This window comes from Bombus bifarius, unplaced genomic scaffold (genome assembly GCF_011952205.1).
Source record: "Bombus bifarius isolate JDL3187 unplaced genomic scaffold, Bbif_JDL3187 scf7180000008006, whole genome shotgun sequence".
Classification (NCBI taxonomy): Eukaryota; Metazoa; Arthropoda; class Insecta; order Hymenoptera; family Apidae; genus Bombus; species Bombus bifarius.
Genome location: NW_022884384.1, coordinates 753532 through 779408, shown reverse-complemented (window position 1 = coordinate 779408; position 25877 = coordinate 753532). Strand labels below are relative to the sequence as shown.

The window sequence follows — 25877 nt, the reverse complement described above, 5'->3', positions numbered from 1 at the left end:
AACCTCGGATAAGCTCGCCTTAAATTACGACTACGGTTCTTACAAGTATGTAAGAGTTAGGTAATTCATCAAAATTCTGGAAAATCCGAAAGGAAAGAGGAATCGCGGATGGAAGAATATTCACGTGACGCGATTTGCCAGCACGTTGCAAGGCAAATGCAAAGTACAGAGGCCGCTATGCGGAGTGCAGCTGCAGCACGCCGTGGAAGCACCACGCCCATCGTGATTGCAGAGACCACTCCCATCTGTCTGCACGTCGTTGCAAGCAGCACGCCTTCCGTTTTACCTCGGTAGCCAGTCACGCGATTTCATGTAACACGTCCGTAACTTTTGATACAACGTTCTACCACGCTCGAGAATTTCCGTGTCTCCGTCCGAGCTTTATTTTTATCGTGCGCCGTGACGTTCCCTCGAGGGATGCGTTTGCTAGTCGCAAAGGGTGTCGTCGCGTTGGTGATGTCTTCCGTAATGGAAAATCCGATTCCTCCTCGTGTTCTTCAGTTGCCTCGTTTTTTCTTATTTTATCGAATGTCTCGGATATTTGATGCAGCTGATAACACGTGACGTTAATATAGCATTCGATGGGGTTGATAGTGAGTGATACGATTGTCAGTGTAATTTATGCTTAGAGCGATTTATGTGATCAAAGATAGTGTCGTTTCGTGTCACTTTTTCCGCTTGTTCGTTTCACGTTAATTCGTTGATTATTGATTTTATTAGATCGTTGATTCTACGTCTTTTTCGTTTTTTACCCTGACACGTGTTCGCTTTGATAGTTCACACTGTGGCTGTCAAGCGACTTTGACGTTCCACTGTCAGCGACTGTCAAATGCTCCCAACGATATTTTAAGACTATTTTTCTGGAATTGTAGCATTGGAGTTGGATATATTTATAGACGTTTCGCTTATTTCGAACGATCAGCTGTCGTTCGTTCGAAATAAATCTGGCGTTAGTGGTATATTCTTTAAAACAATTCCCAGTATGAGAAAATATTTTGATCGTCAACATGGAAAATCGTACGATATAAAATGGAAGAAACAGGTGTTAATCTTCTCGTAGTTTCTTTTTTATTTAACTTGTATTCCACATAGATTTAAAATAAAAATTTATAAACGTAAGATTCTTTGCTGTTTGTTTATAAAAATTATTATACCAAGTACTTACGCTGTTTCAAAATATAAAGCAAGTGTTTTAAGGGTTTGTAGCGAAGGAGAGAAAGCGGTGTGCCATGGTCAGGTTCCACGTATGTTGAATTCAAGCGATGAAAATCGATACTAGAGCTTCGCTTTAGCATTCTCATCCCTCTCGCTGTCACGGATTCGATACGCCATGGCTTCAACCCTCTTTCGGTAGCCATTTTGGACATTTCAGCTTGACGATCACGTATTAAAGAAAGCGATTTTCTCCAATGTATTACTTTCGAAAGAATTCTAATACCAAAGGAAGCTGAAACTACTTAACTTGAAACGTTAAAAATGTTTTCGACAATCTCTGAAACACGTGCCATTTCGTGACGCACAATTTCCCGAACGTTTTTAAACCTCTTCCCCGACTTCTCCAAAAGAAAATTAATTTCCAAACGCGTGGTCCCTTTGAAATTGACGAAAAGTTTCGTCGACGCGTACGGGACATTTGACGGAGAAATCCTGCGAAAAATTTTGGCGTTGCTTTGTCTGAGAGACTCCCAGGGACGAACGGGCTGAGATTTAGGGCCAATTTAGGAAACGCTTACATTCGCACGCGCGCGCCTCGCTGCACGGGCGCAGATTGAGAGTTGGTTCGCGGATCGGACCGACCAAACGAGTTTTCAAGAATTTACTCGCCGGAATGTCGGCAACGCTCACTATTCTAACTGGCGTGTGCTACCGTAAGGGCCCTGTGCACGCTCGCTGCTTCCAAGTAGCTGCGACCTCGTCGTCAAACATCGATTCTGGAAATTAATGAATAAATAAGGAAGGACTTGCTTGGCTGTGTCCGCTTTCTTGGCCACGAACGAATATCGATTCCACGATCGAAGGAGTCGGCCTAAAAAACGACGTCGACGATCCAGCAGCCAGATTTCGGGCCATTTTGTCGAAGTAGGTAGGTAAAAAGAAATCAGAATTTCGAGGATTTGGGGAAATCAAAGGAATTAACGACAAGCAGCTTCTTCTGATTTTTGACGTTTCCTTTTTAACTACGTACGAAATAAGTTTGAGGCGTAGGAACTTTGACGAAATAAAGTCGTCCATCTTCTTTGTCTAAATAAACCAAATGTTTGATATGTCTTGCGTGAAATTTAAAAATGCCCCTTTTCAGCCAAACAAATCTAATTTCCAATCTACCGATCCCAAATACAAAGAACTGTGCAACAACGAGGAAAAGTCCCGTCGCTTTCACATTTTCGAACTCTCTCTTCGCGATAACGCAACGCAACAATCGCGTTCGTATCGACGAAAGCCTGACGAATTTTTCACAAACGTTGGCAATAGACTTTCTTATTGCGGGGGCGGGGGAGGTAATTTCGGAGCGGGTTTCGACACGAGGGAACGGCGCGGCAAAGCGAACCCGCGGCGTCTTCGAATCCGAAGTACCGCCATTAGAACGCCGCTTGGCACCCCGATTAGGCCGTGCCACGAGTTGACTGGTAATTATATAATTGCGTAAAATTAACTCGGTCGGCATAAATTGGCTGCCGTTTAAGCGCGATTAAGAGAAATAAATCGCAATTACCGTGTGACGTCCGACGACGCCGGACAACTGTAGATGGTCATGGCGCACCGCGTGACGTTTCTGTCGGCGGTTTTATGCCTCCCCCTTCCCTCTTATCCCTACCGGCCCCGCGTATGTCTATTACTTCTGCGAAATCATTAATCTAATTGGCCGTCACCGGCTGTTGCATCGACGAATTCAACGCGTGATCGAGCCTTCGACGACGACGACGACGACGATAATTCATGCAACTACGGAAGTTCACTTTTCTTTCTACGTCTACTATACTTTCTTGTTCGTTACTTTACTCGGTGTTTTCTTATTTTCTTATTTATTTTCCTTCTTCTGCTTTTTATTTCTTTCTTTTTCTTTCTTTTTTTTTTTTTTTTTGGTCAAGACGAAGAAAAGAAGATTTGCGAGAATCGAAGTACGAGAGATCGTTCCGATAGAAGATTGGCGGAAGTTGTGATTTAAAGTTGTACAGAACTGGCATTGTCTTAAGGCAATGGGATAATTGCGTTTTCTTTTCCCACGGTGGAAGCGGATTCGCGGAATCGATCAGCGATTCAAGAAAGAGAAATCTGTTGGAAAGATTGAAGTTTCCTGCACGCTGTTTCATTTCTTCGCCGCGGTGCACTGTTGGGCGCAATTGCTAGGAAACCCAACCGTTACGTTTATCGGAAAACTAAAACGAATTTCGCTTTACTTAGCCCTTTGAGCCATAAGAAATGAAATAACTGGTTTCGTTTTTATACCCGTATCAACAGCGACAAAAGGGAAGCGTTTCGGAGAAGAATCAAAGGGAAACGTATCTTCGAACAGGAAGTTGAAAAGTTGGAAAAGAACGTGCGACGGAAATCGTGAAACCGAGGTCCGAAGAGCAACATTCACGAGACGTTGGAACTGGATCCGGCGATGTTAATTTAATGCAGTTCACGTACTTTTATCTTTCCAGAGTTAACGTTAATTCGCCGGCGGTCGCGAGCAGAGACGAATTTACGAGCGAGATTCGTTATCCGAGGCGGAAGAGCGACGGACTGGTATCGCGAAATCTATTGCTTCCGAACACGCAGCCGCGACGACGCGGACTTTGCTCGCAATTAGACGGACTTAAATCAAAACACGGATTTCACCTGTGAATGCTGAATTGAATTTCATGCACGATATTTTATAGGTCGTGGTGATACACTCAACCCTTCGTTCGCACACACTTCGCTGCATGTGTAATTAATATGCTCCAGTTACGTGAAATTTATTGTCTTGTTACGATTATACAGGTAATATTTTTCCTTTCGAACGTGATATTACTTTAATTAAGAAAATGTTTCTTCTTCTTATTCTTCCTCTTGATTCTTACTTCGATGATCGAATACGTTCCGCGTTATAATTCTACCTTGAATACATAGGTACCGTACAACATACAAGATTCCTACAAAGTCTTTTTCTTCAACTATCCATCGTTCGATCTTCGCTTCCTATCCGACCATGTCGAAACGTAATTGCGCAGGGTCACTGAACTTCCGAACGAAACTTGAAGGATCGTAGTGGGAATCAACTATGAGCCTCTTATCACATACATTCTGATAGCGTTAAAAATATTTCCTAAAGACGATAAACACAAAATTTACTAGGAAAAGTAACGTCTGCCACAATATCTACGCGTATATTGAAACTTGGATGGCGGGTCAAAGTGATCCAGGTATTCGTCGTCCGAAGGTTGAACGCGCTTCACTTGCACATCCCTCGACAGTCTCGCCTTTTCATCGGTGCAAAGAGAAAGGAACGACATAAGTGACTGGAAAACGGAACAGTATCGTAAATGAGCGCGCAGTTTCGAGGCAGTTCGGGGTCGCGGAGCGTCGGTCGAGCGATTTCGCGCGGTCGAGCGAGTCGAAACAAAGAAAGGGTCCAGCGGGGCGCTCTCAATATTTCCAGGAGAATTAATTCAGGGAATCTTCGCCATAAATTCTGGTCCGCGTGGGACATTCTCTCCGGAGAGAGAATATTCTGGATCCGCGCGTCGCTGCAGCCGGGTCTTTCTGGCACGCGCCTCGAAAATGGCGTCGACCGGTGACGTCACGTAATCCACGCTTGTGCACCGCTTCCACCGGCGGGAGCAAAAGGGAAGAGAATGGAAAAGAGGGACACCAGGGTAGCCGGGGATGGCTAGCGAGCCTCGATTGGTCAGCCGGCCGGATGGAGGGAGTGGTCGAAAGCTGCCGGTTTATATCGATCTCTCGAAGTCGGCTCGTTCGCGGACGAAGAGACACTCCGGTGAACCGGAGCTGCCTCCGCGGCGAACGCGCGTCCTCTTCGTCCTTTAACCCCTGGCCGAACCTTTGCGAGCTACGAACCTTTCGACGCGACAGGGCAGTTGCGTCACGAAGGCGACAGACGTCGCCCAAGCTTTCCTTTTTCTTCTTTGATTACTTTCGAAGAAACAGTTGGCGCATGTACTTTAAGAGCGTCACGACTCGAGATAATTCAGTCTTGCGTTAGAAGAATATTAAAACTACGTATTTGAGGATCAACACGAACGACAAATGGAGCGACGAACGTAATATTTTATACCCAGGCTACCGCCTGTCGTAAAGTCAATCAAACTGCAAGGTACTTGACGGCAGGTGTAATTAGTCTATGTGGTTTCGATGGATAATTTTTATATCGCGTGAGATACACGCGATAGGAATCGAGTCTCGTCTTTTAACGAGATCGCAAACATTCCAATTTCCCAAAGTGGTTGGAAATCGCTCTTCGCGTGTATTGGTCAGGATCCTCACAAAGGATCGGAGTAACGGGAAACGTTAAAGGCACGAAGATTTAGAAGCTTAATTTCCAATTAATACTCGCTCGTCGGTGCATACGAGTTTCGAAACGGGGTGAATCAAAGTAGGGACTCTCCTTTACCACGACTATATTGGATTTCAGACTATGAGGGGTTGACCCTCATTGATAAGGGTCATCTCGATGCTTACGTATCCCTCGTCGGTGGCAAGGGTCCCTGCGCGCAAGGGTCGGGTTTTTGCTTTTTAAAGCGGGGGTGTTCGATTTAATTTAATCCAAATACCTAACTCTCGTCTTTTGACGTTGAATTTGCCACCCGAAGTTAAGGGTGAACGAAAGCAACGAGAACACAGATTATTCGTTATCGAAGAAGCAATAACAATTACAAGATACGATAAGTTTTATAACTTTTTTACGAAATTAAGTTTAAATAGGTTCCGGTGATAAAAAGATACCGTTATCGCTGCATTAAATTTTCCGTACGTATTTGCAGAATAAACATACATAAACAACGACAAAGATTTCTTATATTTAAAGATACATATATTTAATTAAATACGTTGCTTCCCGAGTATAACGTTATTGCAGGCCTGTGCATACTTGCACCAGTTTTAAGCGTTTAATTATTTTCAAGCGTAACAGGCGCGTGATTAAATTTTCGGCGAACATAAAGGACAGAGTTACAAAATTCTCGGATTCAGCGAGTTTCATTCCGAATTTCCTTCGACTTTGTGCTTTGTTTCTTTGTCGAAAAGACCGAAGGGAATTCCTCCTTGTACCGTCTTGCTATGCTCTTTGATATCGCGATATTGAATGCTGGAACATTCATAACAGGTGCGTTCGTCCGTAACTTCGTATTCATCGACTTGTGTGCGTTTGAGGTTTCCAACGAAAACACCGTGTATTCCTTTTACAAGAAAGGAATATTTCACAGCAATCGTCGTTTAACAAGGACAGTTCGTTTTGCGAAAGAATATTTTTTCCAATTAAAAATCGTAATACTTTATTCGTTTCTTATGGTAAACGCCTATTAAATACACGTGAATTTTGCAAAGTAATGTCTCATTAAACAATAGTAATAATCGTTAATTTTATCCTACTAATACTCCCATATTATACCAGCTCTCGACTTCTGGTATCGTTTCTCTGCTCCGATCATAATCTCCGTGAGAGAGCATCCTAATTCAATACGATGGGCTGCAGCCGGCAAATAATGTACCATAAGTGTCAGAACGATTTATGCGAGCCGCGTACGTGCCTATAACGTTTTCACGGCCGAGTATGCGAGGCCAATATGCTGGAACAAAATGGGCGGGGGTGTTGCTGGTAAATGGTGTGTCAGATAGCGTGGACAATATTGCCCGGTGCTCGCTGGCTTTCCCGAGTCACCCTCTCGTATTTACGAGGAAGAACCCGCGTCGATTATGAAACAGAAACTTCTCCGCTTTCCATTCGAATCATATAGATACATGGGATTTGTGCACCACGATATCCCAATAATTAATCGTTAGATATATTTACTCGTCGATACTTTGGAGCATGATGGATTTTATTCTTCTATCGATAGATCGTAAAAAAAAAAAAAAAATACACAAAGTGTATCGTTGCGTCCAAAATGTATATAGCTAGTCAGTAATAACTTAGATATAACTTAATAATTGTGATATAAAATAAAATACGCGAAAAAAGAAGTCGAAAATATAGAATAAAAATTTTTCGTTCGAGGCTTTGTTTTCGAGAAAATCGACTTTGAATTTTCGCTCGGTACGCGTGCGATACGTTATAACGGATCTCACTGTAGATCGTTGTCTCGATGGAAAAATTTAAAAAAAGAAAGAAAATATTTAAAAAAAATTTTTATTTTCGACTTCCTTTTTCGCGTAGAATCACCCCCTTTCCGCTTATACCACCAGTTACCAACCACCCTGTATATGTCAAAACAATTTCTAACTATAAGGCGAAGCTACATTATAATTTATACAATCGATCTGTTAAACTTTCCCCGTGGATGTTCTCTACGACTTGGAAGCACGAAACTTGCAAAGTATGTAAACGTAGCTTATCAATTTACGTCCATCGATTGTCGAAACACTCGATAGTGTGTACCAGTTTCTTCTCACGACGCGTTCCATCGTCATTTTCCGGCCGAGCAGCTTTCTATCGAACAGCGCTTCGCGTTCTCTGACTCGCTGGCAGAGATCGAATCTTTTGTGCTTCCGCTACGTGTTTTTTTCAGCGTGCATGCGCCAATATGGTAACGCGCGGGACGCACACGTAGCTGACTTTGAAGCAGGTAGATCCACGTGCTGACACGTGTGCGCCGACAGATACGAACTTAATCGGCCGTACCGTGCACCACGTGCCGGGAATTGAAGTATTTGAAAACGTCCATCTTCGTCCTGCTCGCTGAAACTACAACGTATCCAAGAGACTTTCGATATACAAGCGGACATGTAACATCGAACGATGTTGCGTTCATTGACAATGATTAAGATATGTAGTCATCGTGATCAATCGGGGTCTCGATCGATTGGAATTAAGCGGAAATTCTCCCGCAGAATACTTTCTTTGCGAGCGTGCTTTTACCTTAGAAATTTTATTCGTCTAAGACGCTTGATTTTTTCGCTAATACGCAAACATTCTCGGTCGAGTCAAGCTTCTTCTCAATTACCAATGATTCGCTCGGAGCTGCGGCTGGTCGAGGGGTACGAGGAGTCGAGAGAGCAGAATGATCTGCAGGGTCAGTCTTCGAAGATATCAAGATCGAAGATAGCTATAGACGCATGCGTGCAACCGTTGCAAGGAACATGAGATCTTAACTGTTCGATCTCGTGACATATTCCGTTGGTCCCCCATCCGTTCGTTCTGTTCGACCGTTCGTTCCCTTGGTTCGTCCATCGGTTTGTCCGTCCGTGTCGCTCAGCGGGTGCCATCACCAGTTCTGCACCCTCGCATCCGTCAAAACGTTGACTCTTCTTTTATTACGCGGCTGGCCGCGTTATAAATTTCGATGAACGATGAGCCGACCCCGCACCAACGAAAAAGTCATTCCTATCTTTTCGAATATAACCAATTACTTGTCTTGTGCGTGAAAGCTCTGTCGTGGATCGTCAGTGGTATCGTTCCAGTCTAATCGATGATTGCTTCGAGACACAAACCTTCGTGAACGGAAGACTACTCGGTGCGAGTTAGAGGAGTCTGTTGGGGGCTGATTATCAGGTTCGAATAACGCGTAGATTACGCACTTAGGTTGTTGATAACGATTCGTCAATTAATATTTTATTTCACATATGAAGAGCATATAGAGCGGTATTAGCGATAAATCTGTCCTTCTTGGATGAGATATTCTGTCGTTTTTCATTGTTGTCCTTCGTTCAATTTAATATATATATATATATAGTTGTTAATTTTACGAAAATTAAAAATTCGTGTGTTCATTCGTGTTGCAGGTCTCGAGTCTCAAGTGCAAGATTCCAAAGACCTTTACTGGTTCTAGAAGCGAGCAACGGAGTCTCGTGGGTCGAACTAATTCGCAACATCCGGTGGGTGAATCCGCGAAAAAGAGAGACACGAGCTCGAAATCCGCGACCAACAATCGGAAGGACAACGAAAACTGTCAGCGCTCGGACGAACGTAGCGACAAAATGGCGAACATGGGTGCGCTCGTGGAACGTCATCGAGGAGGGACGAGCGTAGTTGTAAACGACGCAAACGTGATATTAGCGTGCTAGGAGATGATTCATCCGCTGATTTTCAGACGAGACGAGAGCTGGCGGATGAGAGGAATGAACTTTTGTTATACGGCCGGACGAACGTACGCGAAGAATCGTTCAGCCCGCGTCGAAAAAGTGTACATAGTGTTACCTAATTTACTTTAAGGATCTACTATTAGCGTACAATTCAGATAGTATTAGAGGAGGAATACTTTGCGCGCACTATTACCTTCATAGTGACTGATGATATACCTATGTCCGACCGACGCGACCGCTGGAACAACAGAGCCTCTAGTTCGTATAAAGTGTAGAGAATTAGGCCACCGACAGGCGTGTCTAAATTTTCCAAATAATTAGGAAAGAAGAAGAAAAAGCAGAAGAAGGATCGATAGATCGTAACGATACGAAACGATCGTTGATAGAAAAGAATTCAAAGGGAGAGATCTATGTTCCTTGAATAATATTATCAATCTGTAGAATGTATCATTTCCGTTGAATAAAATGAATCGATAGGATTCGTTGAATTTATCACGATGGTTAACTTATTGAAGGAAGATAGAAATCGGAGAGGAAGATCAAAGGATTAATTATTTGGCGAATTTGACTGCAGATTTAAGTGAAATATTTATTGACCAATGATCTTGCCATATATATATAATAAATATATATATATATATATATTACTATTATTATTGTATCATAACACCGGACGCTGCAGAAATTCTGAAATCTCTCCAAGTCAGCAAATTAAAAATAGTTATTACCCGAATTGTCACAATTATTCTTTACATCCTTCCCCATAGAATTAATAAATCATATCGTGAACACGAAGAAATACACACACAAACACGCGCGCGCGCACACACACATTACATGCACGCACGCACAACCGACATTTTGCCTAGCGGATTATTCTACCTTAAGCGCATCTCATGTTATCGTCATCATAGGTGTTAAATAAATGATGCATTAATATTACATCGTTGCGTTTTCTGGCTTTGACTTTCACCCGATGATTATTTTCAAGTTTCTTTTCACGTACGATATCGATCGTTCGATTAGGATACGTACGCCTTATTTCATAAATATTTTTTGTCGTATAAAACGGTGTTACAACTTTTAACGCCTGATCGAACATGTAATTAATTACGATGCATGATATTGGACACGTTTGACGTCTCAATTAAAAGTGACAGTAACATTAACAGGCTGTCAAAATTCGTTATTAATGATCTTTTGCGTACATTTGAAACTTCGTGAACACCTCGGTTAAAAAATTCACCGCATTTATTTCGGAGATACGAAATACTTGCGTTCTAATACTTGGTTTGCGATATTAACGAACAGAACGTATACCAAATTCCAGTTTTACACCAAGTAACTGTAGTCGTAAAAGTTGATAAAGATAGATCATTTTTGCGGATCGTTATCGATTTAAATTTGATATATAATTCTCGCTTTTAAGCGTGTAAACGTAAGTACGTGTTCTAAGATTCGATTTCTACAATTCCTTGGAAATTACGACGTCCCGACAATTTGAACAGTTTTTCTCTCGTACATATCCATTATGGATATTACAACTTTGATCATTTGTCTTAACAATTTTCCAAAACAGCTTACGTATCGAATAATTAAATCAGACAGTAATTTCTTTGAGTAACAAGGATAAAAGAATCGGACGTGATTATTATATTTCCATTGATCGTCGTGTCGAAATACTAACGAGATTCTTCGAATCTCTTTCGCAATTCATTTTTCTACAATCATTTCCTGTGCAAGAACATGAGAAACACGTGATATATCCTGTCGGTGTGAGCCGCGTATCCGCGATTATGTAATTAACAGCAGAGATTAGAGATAAGAGCAGAACGGAACTGGAATACATCTGGCTGAGAAAATAGAATTTTATGCTTTTGCGGTTCGTTACGCCGCTGCTGGTTAATTACACACCGGTGGATTTAGTGGCTCCACTCACACCGGAAAGTTAATCGAGCACGTAATAAGAGGAAGTAATGGGGAATTTAATCTTCTGGAATTCTGCGTGAAACTTTCGCTTTCGTTCGCTTCTTATCCATCTTCGTTTGGTAAAATCGTTCTGAGATATTTTGAGCAATTTAGACATATTTTCCTAAAGAGATTACGATTGACGTACGATGTAGACGTACATTAATATCGAAACGAAAAACAACTCTGAATCATAAACAACCATTCACGTAATTCTATGAAACAGTAAATACCTGTAACGCGATCGCATAATAAAGCGATGCATGGATGCGTTTAGAAATCATTTTTTAAATCGACGCGGTATATAATAATTTTGACGAAGTTCGTCCTACTGATTTCCTCGAAATTCACTAAGAACGACAGACCTAATTAATATTACAAATCGATGTAATATACGAAATAATAAACTGCTCGGTTCAACATGTGGTCAGATCGATGGACGATTTCCTTTACACGTGCTCCGTTTCCTACATCACCGACGTGTTGCAGACCGAGGCACAGTTAACGAGATGAGAAAATGAGCAATTAACTTCGTCACCTAGGGGAAACGATGTTCCTGGGATTCGGACGATCGTCGTTATCACGTGTAAGACACGTGTAGCCTGATTGGCCGTGCCGCAAATGGAAGTCGTGCTCGTGCACGAAAAAGCAAGGTGGCGAGAAATTTTAACGAGATTTCGTGATATTTTCAGAAATAAGAACGAGCACACGGAGTTCCGAAAGATGTTACTACAGCAAGATTTATGGAATCAGCGCGAGATGTATCTACGTATGCATACGAATTAATAAAATTGAATTCAAGGGAGGAACGCGAGCGTCTCTAATTCTACGCGTACAACAATTCTGTATAATTTAATTCAGCTTTGCCACACGAATATCTCTGCAGGTCCAATAAATCGAAGCAACGAGAGACACTGTGGCACGCGATCGCCACCGCCTCGATCACGATACGTCGATCCAGCGAAAGAATAATTGCGATACACATCCAGCCGTTCGGTATGCGCCGATAACGCGAAACAACAAAATCCACTTATGCTGTCGCGAAAAGGAAAGATCCGCGGTACTTTGCTTTCGATATATTTTTTCTCTTTTCCCTTTTCTTTTTTTTTTTTTTTTTTTGTTACACCAACTCGTTCAATTCTCGATAATTCATCTCGTTGCCAATAATTATCCGTTTCGTAACCTGTGATCGAGGACGGCGCGCATCTGGACGCGTCGCTCGCCTCATAATCTCCGATCGATGTGGATTCCAATAAACGGTAGCCGCCAGTAAATCTACCAAATAATAAAATAAATCGTCGGACGTCGCGAAGGGGCTAGTTCCGATCTTCGGATAAGGGGAAAGCTGAAAGATATATCGGGGGAGGGGTCGGGTCGGGTTGAAAAGAAAGAGAGGGGTAGAGAATAGGAAATGGTGAGATTTATTGCGTTGACCGAGGTGTTCCATCTTGTTTTAATTACCGAGGTCGCGTTGTTCGCCTCAGCCTTTGTGTCCCTTCGTTCACGTCGCTGTGTTCGTTTCCTTCTTCTTTTTTTTTACTTTTCCCTTTTCATCTCTCCGTTTCTTTCCTCCTTTCGTTGGATGGTGGACACCAGCCAGAGATATTAAGGCTGCAGGGTTATATCTGGCCACGGTTTCCAGTTCTATGAGGACCTTCGATTCCTTTCTAACAGCAATTTCTACCTGTACTTGGATGCTATCGGTTGGTTTTTTACGAGATAAGCCTGTAAGCGTAAGAACAATGTTTCTTTAATGACGGTAGCTTCGTGTAACATGTTAGAGAGAGAGAGAGAGAGAGAGAAAGTTTCGGAAAGAACGGGATGAATCTAGACCTTATAACGTTAGAGAAGCAATTCGAATCTCTGGAACACGTGTCTCGCAATAGCCACGTACTTTTTACGCGCTTTCTCATGCGTGCACTGCATCATGGTAATTTCCTTTGCGTCGTCGTCCGTCGAAACGACGGTGTCCCATAGGAGGACACGTTTTCAATGTCTGAACAGGCGCATTCCACGGGCAGAGCGATAGTTCGTTGGTCTGGCCAAACTGCATTTCGTCAGGCGAATAGCAGATAGGCCATCGCTCCTTGAACATAAATCAGTCTGTTCTGTTTCTTCTGTCGCGCTGTATGATTTGTGCGTTTTGTTACGCAATCGTGCATATGCTGGCTAGACGTGGAAAAAGCAAGAGCAGGAAACCACGTGAGGGCCACGTGAGCCAACGCTTCGAGAAACGATACGCGGTGACAGGCTTCCTGACTCGTGTTCTTCTCTTTTTCGAAACGTATTCTTCATCGAATTTGGTTTCTGTATTTTGCCATATATATCTTTGTATCCAACGATTCGATAAAATTACAATCTACGAGTAGAGTATATATAATATAATAAAAATGATTTATAAAAATCGTTATGCAAGAACTGATACTTTTCGTTTTAGAATGAACACTGAAAGGAGAATCTTCCATTATCATTACCAGGGAGACCATTAAACAATTTATAACGAAACCGCCATGTACTTGTACGATCACCCCTCGATTCACGGTAATTAAATACCGAGTATCGTCCCCTTTTCGCAAGTGGCACCCCTGCGAACAGAATACTACTAGGGTCAGGTTATTGATATTGCACCAGGGGAACAAATGATCCGACCGTGAATATGAATATTAATATTACTTTACCAAGCGTGCATCCGACTCTCCCTTATTTGTCACCGATACCTGAAACAATTATCACGTATTATCACGCTTCCTTAAACCGAGGCAATAAAGACGATTTCTTGACAATGGGAACAAATTTTTAAATAAATACTACTGTTAGGCGCGTTATATTCAATACATTTTTATATTTTACTAAATAGACGTCGTATCGTCAAAATTTACCTCGCTTACTTAAAGATATTTCCAAGTATAACGCTTTTATTTATCTTTATTGACGACGGTAAACTGTACAATCGTGAAGGTATCTAGCTTAATTTAATTTAAAGATAGTTTAAAGTCCAAAGTTAAATAAATCGTAAACACACGCTAGAACGTATCAGTTTGCATCGCGTAACTTTGTGATTGGAGCGCCATCGTTGATTATCATCGGACGAGGAAGGATCGAAGAGGCAGATCGAAACTATCGAAGAGATCCGAATGTGGATCGAATCGTATCGATCTCGATGACATACGTGACGCCGTGCTTGACAAAGGCCCAAAAAACGTCTAGGAATGCCGACGGGAATATTTCGGCGGTGTCACCTCAGAGAGATACCTATCCTCTTTCCTTTCTTTTGTTTCTCTTGCTTGTTCGCTTTCTATTAAACGTCTACCTTAGTCTTTTTGTCTCGGAATTTTTGTACGATCGACGAATCGGTGTTTCGGATGATAATTAATATTCGTATTTCGTTATAATTTCTAATTTCTCTCGCGCGATCGTATTTAGATCGCCTTTCAATTATTAACATTCCCAATTTTTCTCAAGTTACACAAGATTTTCCAACTTGTGAATTTTATATACGCTAAATATTATATCACCTTTTCGTTTCGCGATTATATCTATCCGTTGTACGATATGTTCTCGAATTCTTCCAATCTTGATTTCATTGTTAAATTTTTATTCGTAACCGTACTCAAAGGATCCAGCGACTTGGTTCCATGTTAAAAGTCACTTCGCTTCGTCCTGCTGCTTCATCAGCCATCGTGAACGTTCCTCGTGGTCGTCTACCTGCAGGAACACACTCGGTTCGCCTTTGCCTCGGCATTGAAGGCATCTCTACCCGCGTGTTCCCACGGGCTCGAACCTTTGACGTACGATGTCCCGGGTACGCGGTACACGACGTCCTCCTTCCCGATATCGTAGCCCGCCCCTTCGTGTCTTCGCCTTCTCTTTTTTCTACCTTCATCGCGGCCCTATCTTCTCTTTTTCTCCCTGTACACTCGCAGAAAACCGGTAGCCGGCAGCAGCTTTTGAAAGAACCGCGACTTCCGGATCATAGGGTCTCTTCGGAGAACGGAGTGGATCGAGGACAGAGGGAATCGACGAACAGTATTTCTGGTTTAGGTATCCTTCGGACACGGCATAATCGATGCCGTTTTAATTTCAGTTTCTTTTCCATCTTTTAGTATCGTGGCATGCTTATCCGGTATTCGATCGATTTACTTTCGAATTTGTGTGATTTTTACTTTCTTTGCGAGATCGTCGAGGTGTTTCTTTCTCAAGATCTTTATACGATTATTAGGCTGCGAAATATTTGTCGATAGTTTTAGCGCTTTACAGCAAAAATTTGTCTTCCGTGTACTTAAGCGACGGTGAAAGTTTAAATTGCCGTGCAAAACAACTCTTTCTCCATGGAACGACGCTGTTTAAGTTTACTTTAGTTCAGTCTATTTAACATTCTCTCGAGAGACCGATCTAATGCAAGACCGACTGGAATTAAGACACAAGGAATATCTCATGCAAATCACGATTCTCGGCCAAGGAACGTAAAAACGCCTGTTTAAACTAATTTCGCAACGCGGTCCGTGACCGTGATTTTTACGAATCACGATGCACTTGCCCTTATTCGGGTGGCGGATTTCAATGCCTCGGCGCACCCTCCACGTTACATTGAATGGCGCAAATGAGACGTGACTTGAAAAGCTAGCAGGGGACCTTCCACATCGAACACGTGCACCCGGTGCACCCACTTAATTGTTATTCCGATGCGTTCCGGCTATTCGCAAACAAACAAATTACGTCGCCGTTCTAGATGAATTTCTGGGGATCGAAGCCGATGTTGGTGGTCCTTTAAAGATGTTACTTCACGCGCCTTGTAGCTCGGATAATAAAACCTTCCTCGTTTTACTCTCAACACACCTATACCTCACGTTAAAGAGGAACCTAATGCTCGATATAGTTCGACGTAGCGAAGAAAGTTTGAACGCATATAGTACATCAAGTTGTAATAGGACAGTCGATGAATCGTTTAAAATAGATGACCGAGTTGTCATCTATTTTACAGTCGAACCGTCGGTGCAAAACATGAGAAAACTGTCGAAGGAAACGGCAAAGGAAGCAAAAGAAATTCCTGTTGGCGTAGTCACAACATATCGAGACGGAAGTAACGAGCAGTATCATAGCGAAATGATCGCGATACACATCTGATGACCAACACACGAGCGACGGATAAAAGTTTAAACGGCACGTTGAAAGGCTGACAATATCGCCAATAGAATAAGGCGGAGCAAGCGCGGCCAAGAACGTGTCTATTGAAGCGGAGGTTGGCCTCTCTCCTCTTTCTCTCGCCGTACGCCAAGGAGCCGGCAAGCGGCCGTGGAATGTCTTCATTAAAATACCCGAGCTCATCATTTATGCAGAGCAAAAACACAACGAGGCGAGCTTCGAGAACAAGATCGCCGTCCTCGACGGGATCCGCGCTTGCTCAGCCTAGCTTCCAGCTTTTTAATTTCCGCATTGTTCCCTAGCTAGACGTTCTGCGATTTAACCGGCGCCCTGGCTACCTGTATATTGCCAGAAGCGTGAAAATTCACGCTCAACCAAGTCTAATCGATCGACGAGAAGTTATTTTTCAGGTTGCTCGTCAGCGACTTCAGGAAGCTGGTTATCGTTATACAGCCGAGACTACGGAGAACTATAGAGGGATGAAAAATTCCTTCCCCTCTTAATCCTTCCTTGTGTTCCTTCTGGTTAAAAGATTCGAGCGAAACCGTAACGAACAACTATTCGGAAGAATTTTGATAAAATTATACTTCCATCGTGAACCTAATACCGATATGAATTCGTCTGGTTTGCCCCTTTGCGTTTACTCGTAGATAAAATACAAATAATAAAGAGAAGTTGTACGTATTTAAGAGCGTACCGCTGTTAGTTTGTATCGTTTATATTTTTAGAAGGAATGGTTGGTATTTCTGTTTAATAAAATATATATAAAGAATGGCGGCGTGGTAAGCGAAAGTACCTACGCTGTTCCATCACGTAAGGCTGTAAGGAATGGTAAAAATTCTTCACCTTTTTAGCCGCATAAATCCGTTACTTATCCGCATGAAGATACTTCAAATTTTGTAAATAGCCGCGGTAACGCTTCACGAATTCCTGCATCGCTTATTATTTGAAAAAAGAACTCGTATTACGAGGAGGAACGCCTTTCTTGTTGGCCGTATCTGCCAAAATAAGCATAACATTTAGTCGAGTCGAGAGCGAACGTTGATCCTCGGGACTCGTTTTCGCATTCGTAATTAAGCAGAAAGTCAAAGGTATGACAACTTGTAAGCTTGTCGCGTTTGTCATTGCAGCATCAATCATGAGGACCGAATTCCGATGTCTTGTGAGCGGGACCGATATTACGAGTCTCGAGTATATAGAAGTGTCGCGTCGTTTAGATATCTAAATGGTTCGGCGCCTAATTTTAACAGCGCTTTAAAGTTTTGCCTTTTAGGGAAGCAGGATTTATATGGTAAAGCATTAAAATTGACACTAGTAACTCAATCCTCTTTTTATTTCCTACTCGTATAAAGGTATAAAGAGCAGTATCGTTTATCATCGATCAAAACGATAGTTTTTCTTAGTTGTTTGTTTTATTAATTAGAATCTGATCTTTCGTAGTGGTAAAAGAATGGGGATCGAGGGTCTCGATAGAAATACTTATATTTATCTCAATTCTTCTTTTTCTTTTATTTACAAATACTTGGATTTATAATACGAAATTCTATATTTGTGTAATAATGCTGAATGGGCATCGAATGCAAGGTATTTATTTGTACATTTTTATCCGTTCCCCAGCAATTTCGAGTTGCGGCGCGTCGAATTGTTCGCGTTTAACGTTTCTGTTGTATTCAATGCGAAAATATTGAGCTCAATTGCTACTCACCCCCGTATCACATTCCACGCTCTTACCCTCCCACAAATCATTGCGCTGGCCGAATTCGAAATTTTTTCGCCGATGTATGGAATTTCCACTTGATCCTTCCAACAGTGTTTAATAATCCCGTTATATTGACTTATAAACCTGGAATTCCATTCCTATCAAAGGAACAAACGGTAGGTATTCATCTTCTTGCGAACAATAACGAATTATTTCAACGTTTCAAAACGATTCGATAGACGAAGGTGATGTAGAATCTTCGAGACGCGCGTGTTCAAGCTTTTTACCAGCTTATAAATTATAAATAAAATTCGATATCAACCTTATTGGCCTTAATCGATGTTCAAAGAAACTCATGCTACCCAAAAGTGGTCGTCGACAGGGCGATTGACGATTCTTCGATGTTGCTCCTTTTGACCACAGAATCCAGTGACCTCCATCTTCGCACGGACCCCACGCAAGTTGGCCAGCGGTCTCTCACGAGATGAATTTATGAGTAGGAAAATAGAGAGACAAGCGTTGTCGGGATCCCCTGGTGGATGTGTACCTGTTGTGTCGTTACACGAGGAAACGGCGTGTAGATGATCGCGACGCTCGTGTATGCGGCATCCGAGGGAGTCCCATAGGCGTAGATAAACGGCTAGATAATGCGCCACGCTGACAGAAAGTCTCCCCGGAGCTACCTGCTCCGCGGGATGCCTCGAGTGTCGCGGGACAGATCGTCTCCGATGGCTGTCCCTCTATGCGGGACAAAGCCGGAATCATCGGTGAATTAGGGAGCATGATTCGGGCATTCCTTCGTGTCGCGCGATCCGCTGCGTCGCTGCCGGCTCGTCATGGTTATGGATCTTTAAGGGTTGCCACTGGTAGGAAAGAAGCAAGGCTTCTACCGTTTCTTATTCCTCCCCAATTTTTATTTGTATTTTTTCATTTCTTTTTCAGTTCTCATTTTTTTTCTTTTCTTTTTTGTTTCGTTGTTGTTCGGTAAGTCGAGCGATCTAAAATTTGGAACTCTGCGGTTGACCCTACAGCGACTAAAAATAGACAAAATTGCCATTTTCTAAATATGCAAATGAGTTGAGGCACATAGATATCCACGAGGAGAAGACGAACGAAAGTGTCGTTTCATAAATATGGAAAGAAGAAATATGATAGCTTCCAGTGCTTGAATTACTAGAAAAGGAGGGTGCATACCCGAAGGCCAGCAAACGGTTGCACGATCCAGATGTCCCTTGAGTCTGCAACTTGCGAGACTTTTCGTCCGCGAAACGTTCAAGTGCAATGTCGGCCACTATGGAAGGCACGTTTCCTCGCGTATTGGCCAGCTGTCTAATATGCATACAATGTTACGAATACCGTATGTCCATCCGCGTGCAAAGCTTCAATGTCGCGCTATCTCGGGACCCTTCGGTCGCCCGACGTTGATTTATCATTTCGTTGGCAAAAGGAAGCGAAACGTCGTCGCAGAGCGAACCTCTTGTCCCTCTACCCTTATCAATCACCTTAACGTTAATCGTGCGTTTCATACCCAACGTGTTATACGTGAGATTAATTTTCATCGAAATATACATATAAATCTTGAAACGGTAATTTAATAAATATTAATATACATGTAAATCGTTTGCTAGAATTATTCGAATAATTTACCGGGATGTTAATCGTGATCGATTGGCAGAAATGTAATGGCGTTCGATGGTATCGGCTGGTAGCAATGGGCGAATGAATCGGAATAGTTGGTCTGCGGTGGAGGATAAAAGGGAATGTGTAGGCGAGTAGAAGTATTCTTATAATCGGAGCAACCGAAGCAATCGAAGGTAGAATAGAATAGTTGAGATACTTTGGTGTAATGGCATCAGACTGTATGAGCTGAACGCTGCGATCGTGTTGCGTTGGAAATTTCATCGTTTCCAGGCATGTCGAGTTTGATTAGCGAAATATTAGCTTACAGAACATTTCTTCCTTTTACGATTAATTTAGAAAATTATTCCCATCGAACGCGATACCTTGTTCGTACTTTATCGCAAAATTCGGTAATTTAATTGATCGGATTTGCCGTAAGAATGATCTTAACCGAGTCACTGGTTCGCGTTCGATGCGAGAAGAAACGAATGTCTCGAATTCATCGGTTCGTCGCTACTTTTTATCATATTCTATTAAACCGATACTCGGAATTTACGAGACAATTACAAGCTGGCTTTCGTTTGTGATCGTGACCGACCGGTCTGTCGGCCCGGCCGAAAGAACGAGCAAGCCTGTATTGAGATCGTGGGCCGGCGTAAGGGACAGCAGGAAAGAAGTAAAGATTTTATCTCGCGCAGCTGATCACCACTCTCGCTTTGGTCGAGAGCCAAGGGAACAATTTCTTCCTTTTCCTTTTTTCTCTCCTCCTCTTCGTCCTTCCCTCGGTGTCGACCGTCTTTCGCGCGAGAAACACCGTGGATTTGCATGCGATCAGTTACCGATTAAGCCCGATAGAATCGGCTGCTACTTCGCGCCGAATCGATGGCCGCTCGTTGCCTCTGCGGAGAGGCCAATGAGACAGCAGGAACGGCAGGATGCGAGTTTCTTAAAATTGTAAGATTAACGCGAAAGTTATCGGTCTTTCATACCTGTTTCATAATTAATACGACGGATATACCTTAACACGTCGTACACGAACGATTACAAGGAAAGCGACGCGATTAAAATAAATTTCTCTGCGTCTGATAACAATATCGATAAGCGCGGGTGCGATAATTTTGGTATTGGGTGACGTTGCTGTTCCTTTTCGTTTACTCGCAATCCGATCAAATACGCAACCAACACCGTCTAGAAGTTTCTAGAAGAAGCAACAAAATCACAGAAAGCGAAACCACAGACTCCTACGCTTCTCGCATTTCCCTAATTAAAACGCGGACCGGCGTCGACGATCCTCTAAACAAATTGCCACGTCGAGTATCCCGAGAATAGAAACAGGCCAGAAGCGGTCTCACCTTCCTCGAGGGTTAGATCAAAAGGAAGAGTTCATTGGCAACGAGCGATCATCCTATCTGCATCTCGATCACCGGCCGGTCGTTTCGGGGCGCGCGCATCGATCAGCGATGGCTGCTCGTTAAGGTATCCGCGATCAAAAAACGAAGAGGCCAGCGGACTCGCTGGTAAAAGAGAAACAGAGACGACAGAAACAGCGCAGACGGGGGAGGCAGGAAATCGTCTTCGCAGGCCGAATGGAATTCGCCGAGTGACACCACAAGTCGCCGGAATTTCAGCGTTGCATAGCCCGGGTGGCTCGCGGTCCAAGGGATGCGTCTCTTTCTCCCTAGACCCTGCTCGATGTCGCTTGTTACGCGCGTCCTCGCGATCGGTTTCGTTTCTGTATACGTGCATGCGTGTTACATCGAGTCCGGATCGGGAGCTGGCAGCCCGATGTTCCAGTTCCCTCGGCTGCATTCAAGGCGCAAGTAGCGTGCCGCGCGTGCTGATACTTCAGCTTCTGTTTGCACTACTTCGGCCGAGGTGGTATGCAGCCCGCGGAACCCTCCCTTTTCGTCTTCCCCGTGGCGCTCTCTGCACCAACTCGACCTGCTACTTACCGCGTCTAAGGATTACCATCCGGTCATGAAATTCTCAGTTCAATCGGGACGAAGTTGATACGCGAATTCGTCAGTTCCCTGCGCGCTGGTGTTGCTAGAGGTAGGAACAGGTTCGTTTCTTCTTTCCGAATGGAAACGTCTCGAAAGAAGAAATTGTATGGCAGAAATCGAGGGAACGTATCTCCTACATCGTTTCGTAGGTTATTAACGTTTGCTAGCGACAACGATCGGCTACGTTTTGTCGTCTGCAACGCGAGTCGTGATTATATCGGCGATCGTTGATTAAATAGCCGCTCGCGATACTTCTACCGTGACTTCTACCGCGACGAACGTTTGAACTTCCGCGAGTATTCGACACTATTCGAGTCACATTGTTCTACTCGCGTTACCACGCGCACTTAAAGCGCAACGCATGCGGTACGTGCACGACTACGTGCAAATGCGTACGATGTTCCTTGACTCGTTGCCAATTCGAAGCGTGCGCGAAATGCGCGAATGTGAGTCACTCGTTCGTTGAAATTATAGCAGCCGCTGTTTAGCTGGGATTAATTATCGATGCTAATTTGTAAATCTCGACGAAACGAGGATAATGGACGGATACGGATACGAATACGAATACAAACACGTTTATTGGCTTTATGAGAAGTTCGAGAAATACGTAGTCGTTTCTCGCGATAATGCATTCGCGTAAATACGAAACGACAGGAAATGAAAAATAATACTGAGCGTAAGGAAAGGACAATTAATTAACCTATCTATCCGAATAAACAAATAATCAGGAAAGAAAGTGACGGCAGGAAACTCTCGAAAACTCAGAATTACCTGACTAAATGAAATCCAACTTGGAGGGCAGTCCGCTTAATAACGGAAATCTCGAGGGTGCCGATTTAGCTCACCCCATCGCGAACGAAGAAAGGAACGAAAACCGCCAACTCCGTTTCGTGCTGGTCCCATCCCCTTTTCCGTCCTTCTCCGTTTCCCATCAATTATTATCGTCTTTCCACGGCGTCGTAGGGCTGACGCCGACATCGTCGGCGCCCCACGATTGGGCGTCGGAACGCTCGACGTCGCCATGGCGACCGACCCCCTTCGACGAGGGTTGGCCAAAGGTGGGGACGAATAACTCGCGAAAACACGTAAATTAAACGCACTATGGGGGTTGATGGGGCGGAATGGGGCCGAGTGGGTGTCTCAGACCGTGAAACATAGCCGTCATAAGCGGATATTAAAGCGTGCTTCCGGGGCTGGGGAGAACGTTACGGGACCGCTCGTAAACGCTCCACGGGAAAAATCCTCGCTTTTTCTCCAAGATGAGTCCGATTCGTCGGTTGAAAACCGGGTTTCCGCTGTAAATGAAATTGCTTCCTTCGGCACAATTCCTGCCGAGGACAGCCAGTTTGTCAATTAAAAGAGGAGAAGCTTTTTTCTTTGTAGCTGTTTCTATCTTAACGCGGTAGCTACTTTTTTCCCTCTTCGATTCTTTGGTCACGTTTGAATATTTTCTACGACCGTACAATTTTTTTTTTTTTCTTTATACATTTACATATCGATTTCACGCTTAGACTTACACCCCGTCGCCGTGGCAATCCGCGTAATTCGCTCGTACGATACAGCAGAAGATAACGAAAGAAACGAGATATTGGGAAGCAAAAACAATGCGAAGAATACCGAGGGATAAGAAAAAAGAAGGAGGAAGGAACCTGAGAGACGCGGAGAAACGTGCCGAACTCGCGCAACAACTTTCCCTATATGCGTTATTTCGTTCGACCGGCGGTTCTTCGGCGTTTTATGCGCGCCGCTACGCCGAGGTATGAAACCACGCCAATTACCTTGTCAATTACCTCGATTGATGGTCGCCGCCATATTGATTTCACAAGCAATCAGAGATTGCACCGCGTTTTCCTAGTAGATCCGCGAGCAGTTGCGCGCGCGCGCGCGCTCCATCTCCTGGTGCAGAGTGAGCGATAATTCTTGCTTTTGCCAGCGGATGCCGAAGACGCTTGATATCGAACCGATCGGACCAGTAATCCCAAGTATTTCTCACTCGTGCTCGCACGGATACCAATTCTGCGTATCTCGGCTAAGATTTAGTATCTCGTAAGTCACTATCGAAAGTCGCGACTCACGCCAAGCAAAAAAAAACTCTATCGACACGTACGAGACTATCGCACGAAGCCTCGGCTTCACGGCTGTCTTATTAGCCGGTTGTACGCGCTGAAAACGCGTCAGTGTTTTCTTCCTTCTGAGGCGTTCGTGCTCGTGAACGCGGATTTAAGAAGCGTCGCTCGAACGAACTTGGAGAGAAGATCTTACGTTTCCGACATAAACGAGCGTTCGAGAAACTAAGCCGATCTACTTCGCTTTTTCTAAATTTCTCAACTCCACGTTCAGATGTCTCAGTAATTTCAATTTAAAAAGTAAGTTATTCACTTGTCGAGGTGTCGAATATTAATTACGTCCTCGAATAGCGAAATCGTGAAATTCGCAGAGCGGAGGAGCGTGGCTTGCGAGCGATTCGCATAATCCAACCATACATACTCTAGACGCGTTAACACCATCTTCATCTTCCAACTAGCGCTGCACGTTCAACCGGGTCGATGTAGCGTCTAAGAGCTCCCCAAACTTTCTCCAAGCACCGAACGTCGTCTGATTACGAAGCTTGCAAACGGGTCATCAGACGATTATCCTCCTTAACGCGTCGCAACGTTCAACCTCTGTCTATCACTGACTTTTCACGTTGCACGAACGTGTACAGGTGCGTTTCGGTAACGGCGGACGAGGAATCGCATAGATTATCGTCGAGAGGCTGTCGTATCCACGCGAAGGATTGACAGACGGTGCAACAGGCCCTCCGGCAGCTGACTGCCACGGAATCAAAGCGTGCAAGGTGTCTCGACATTGTCACGCTCGTTAGAAGTACAAATACGCCGAGACGCGGGCCGTTATTTATTTCCCTTCGATTGCGATCTAGCGGATCCTTTTGCGGCACTCGAGCAGAAACGCGCCGATGCTCGATGGCGTGTGCTTATCCGTCTCGATACCGATAACGTTTCGACTGGAATGTTTTTGAAACAAGAAGACGCCTCTTGTGAAAATTTATGCAGAAATGCAACGTACGTATACTCGCTACGTACGTTTAGAGACAGCGACAGTGCAAATGGCGTATTTGTCGAGGAATGTGAAAGATGTGGAAGAACTCGAGGTACTGTTTCTACGTAGATTTCAAGTAAATTGGGATCGAAAGTTATACAAGTACAGAATGTTGATATCGCGGTAGAATAAAGTAACGTAGAGAGCCGTAAAGTTTCCTCGTTGCACTTTTATCGCACTGGCTACTCAAATTTCCTCTAATTTTATCTTACGGTTAATAGGTTCACCAAGGAATTCTCTAAACGTTCTTACAACAACTCCTCTCCCTGCATTCGTACATCGATCTACGGTGCAGTATTAAACAACTGTATTTAAACACCCCATCTTTCCATGGCGCTCTTCAACGATCAGCAAAGCCATCTGCAACAAAGAAGGCGCCTGAACCTGTCATCGTTCGCCGACAACGAGCTTCCAAGTGTCTCTAAACGCGTCGTTATCATCTGTTTACGCGCTTCCCGGCGCGCGAAAAAATGGCACCGAATGTATAACCGGAACGTAAAGCGGCGAAGTTCGCATTTTGCCTGGACTGCCGTTGGGAAAATATAAACGCTTGGAAAGTGGAGATCGTCGGCGTGACGCGAGTTATGCCGACGTAAAAACCAGCGGACGAGGCGCATTCGAAATAACCGTGGAACGTTCGTATATCCACGGGGAACGTTAAACGACCGGGCACGAAGCGTTTAACGCGCATTGACCACATGGTTCGGCTTCTCGTTGTCAGCGTGTCCCCGGCCTCCGGGCGAACTTTACGCCGCCGGTTCGTTAAAGCTCCCGCGGACGGCAACGGGAAGTTAAAGGGTAGCAGTTACACGCATTCCACCTTTCCTAATGCCGAAACTTTAAACGGACAAGAAGCACGCGGCGAGACCGCGTTGCCGTTTGCGGCGTCGATTCCTCGCCGTCCCAAATTAGTCTTCTTGTACGTTGACAATTTAATATTTGTTACCGCTGTACGCGGTCACCAGTTTCTTTTTTCGCCGAGGCTTTCGATCCTCCTGCGTTTAATTGCTGCTGTACGCGCGGATTTCTCTGTAACCTGACTTTGTAGCGAAATCGACGCGATACTGAAATTGTGCCTTACGGTATAGAGATAGAAAAAGAACGAGGGATTGCGTTTCGAA

General features: G+C 43.8%; 1 protein-coding gene across 2 annotated transcripts in view; it reads left to right on the top strand.

The window, feature by feature from the left end:
- LOC117206348 (protein vestigial) overlaps nucleotides 1-10167 on the top strand; it is a 76786-nt gene extending 66619 nt beyond the window's left edge. For both annotated transcript variants that reach the window (XM_033445600.1, XM_033445599.1), the window contains exon 6: nucleotides 8926-10167. In XM_033445600.1, the coding sequence (XP_033301491.1) occupies nucleotides 8926-8972 (47 nt within the window). In that variant the 3' untranslated portion in view covers nucleotides 8973-10167. The remainder of the gene's footprint in view (nucleotides 1-8925) is intronic.
- Nucleotides 10168-25877: the final 15710 nt, after the last annotated feature.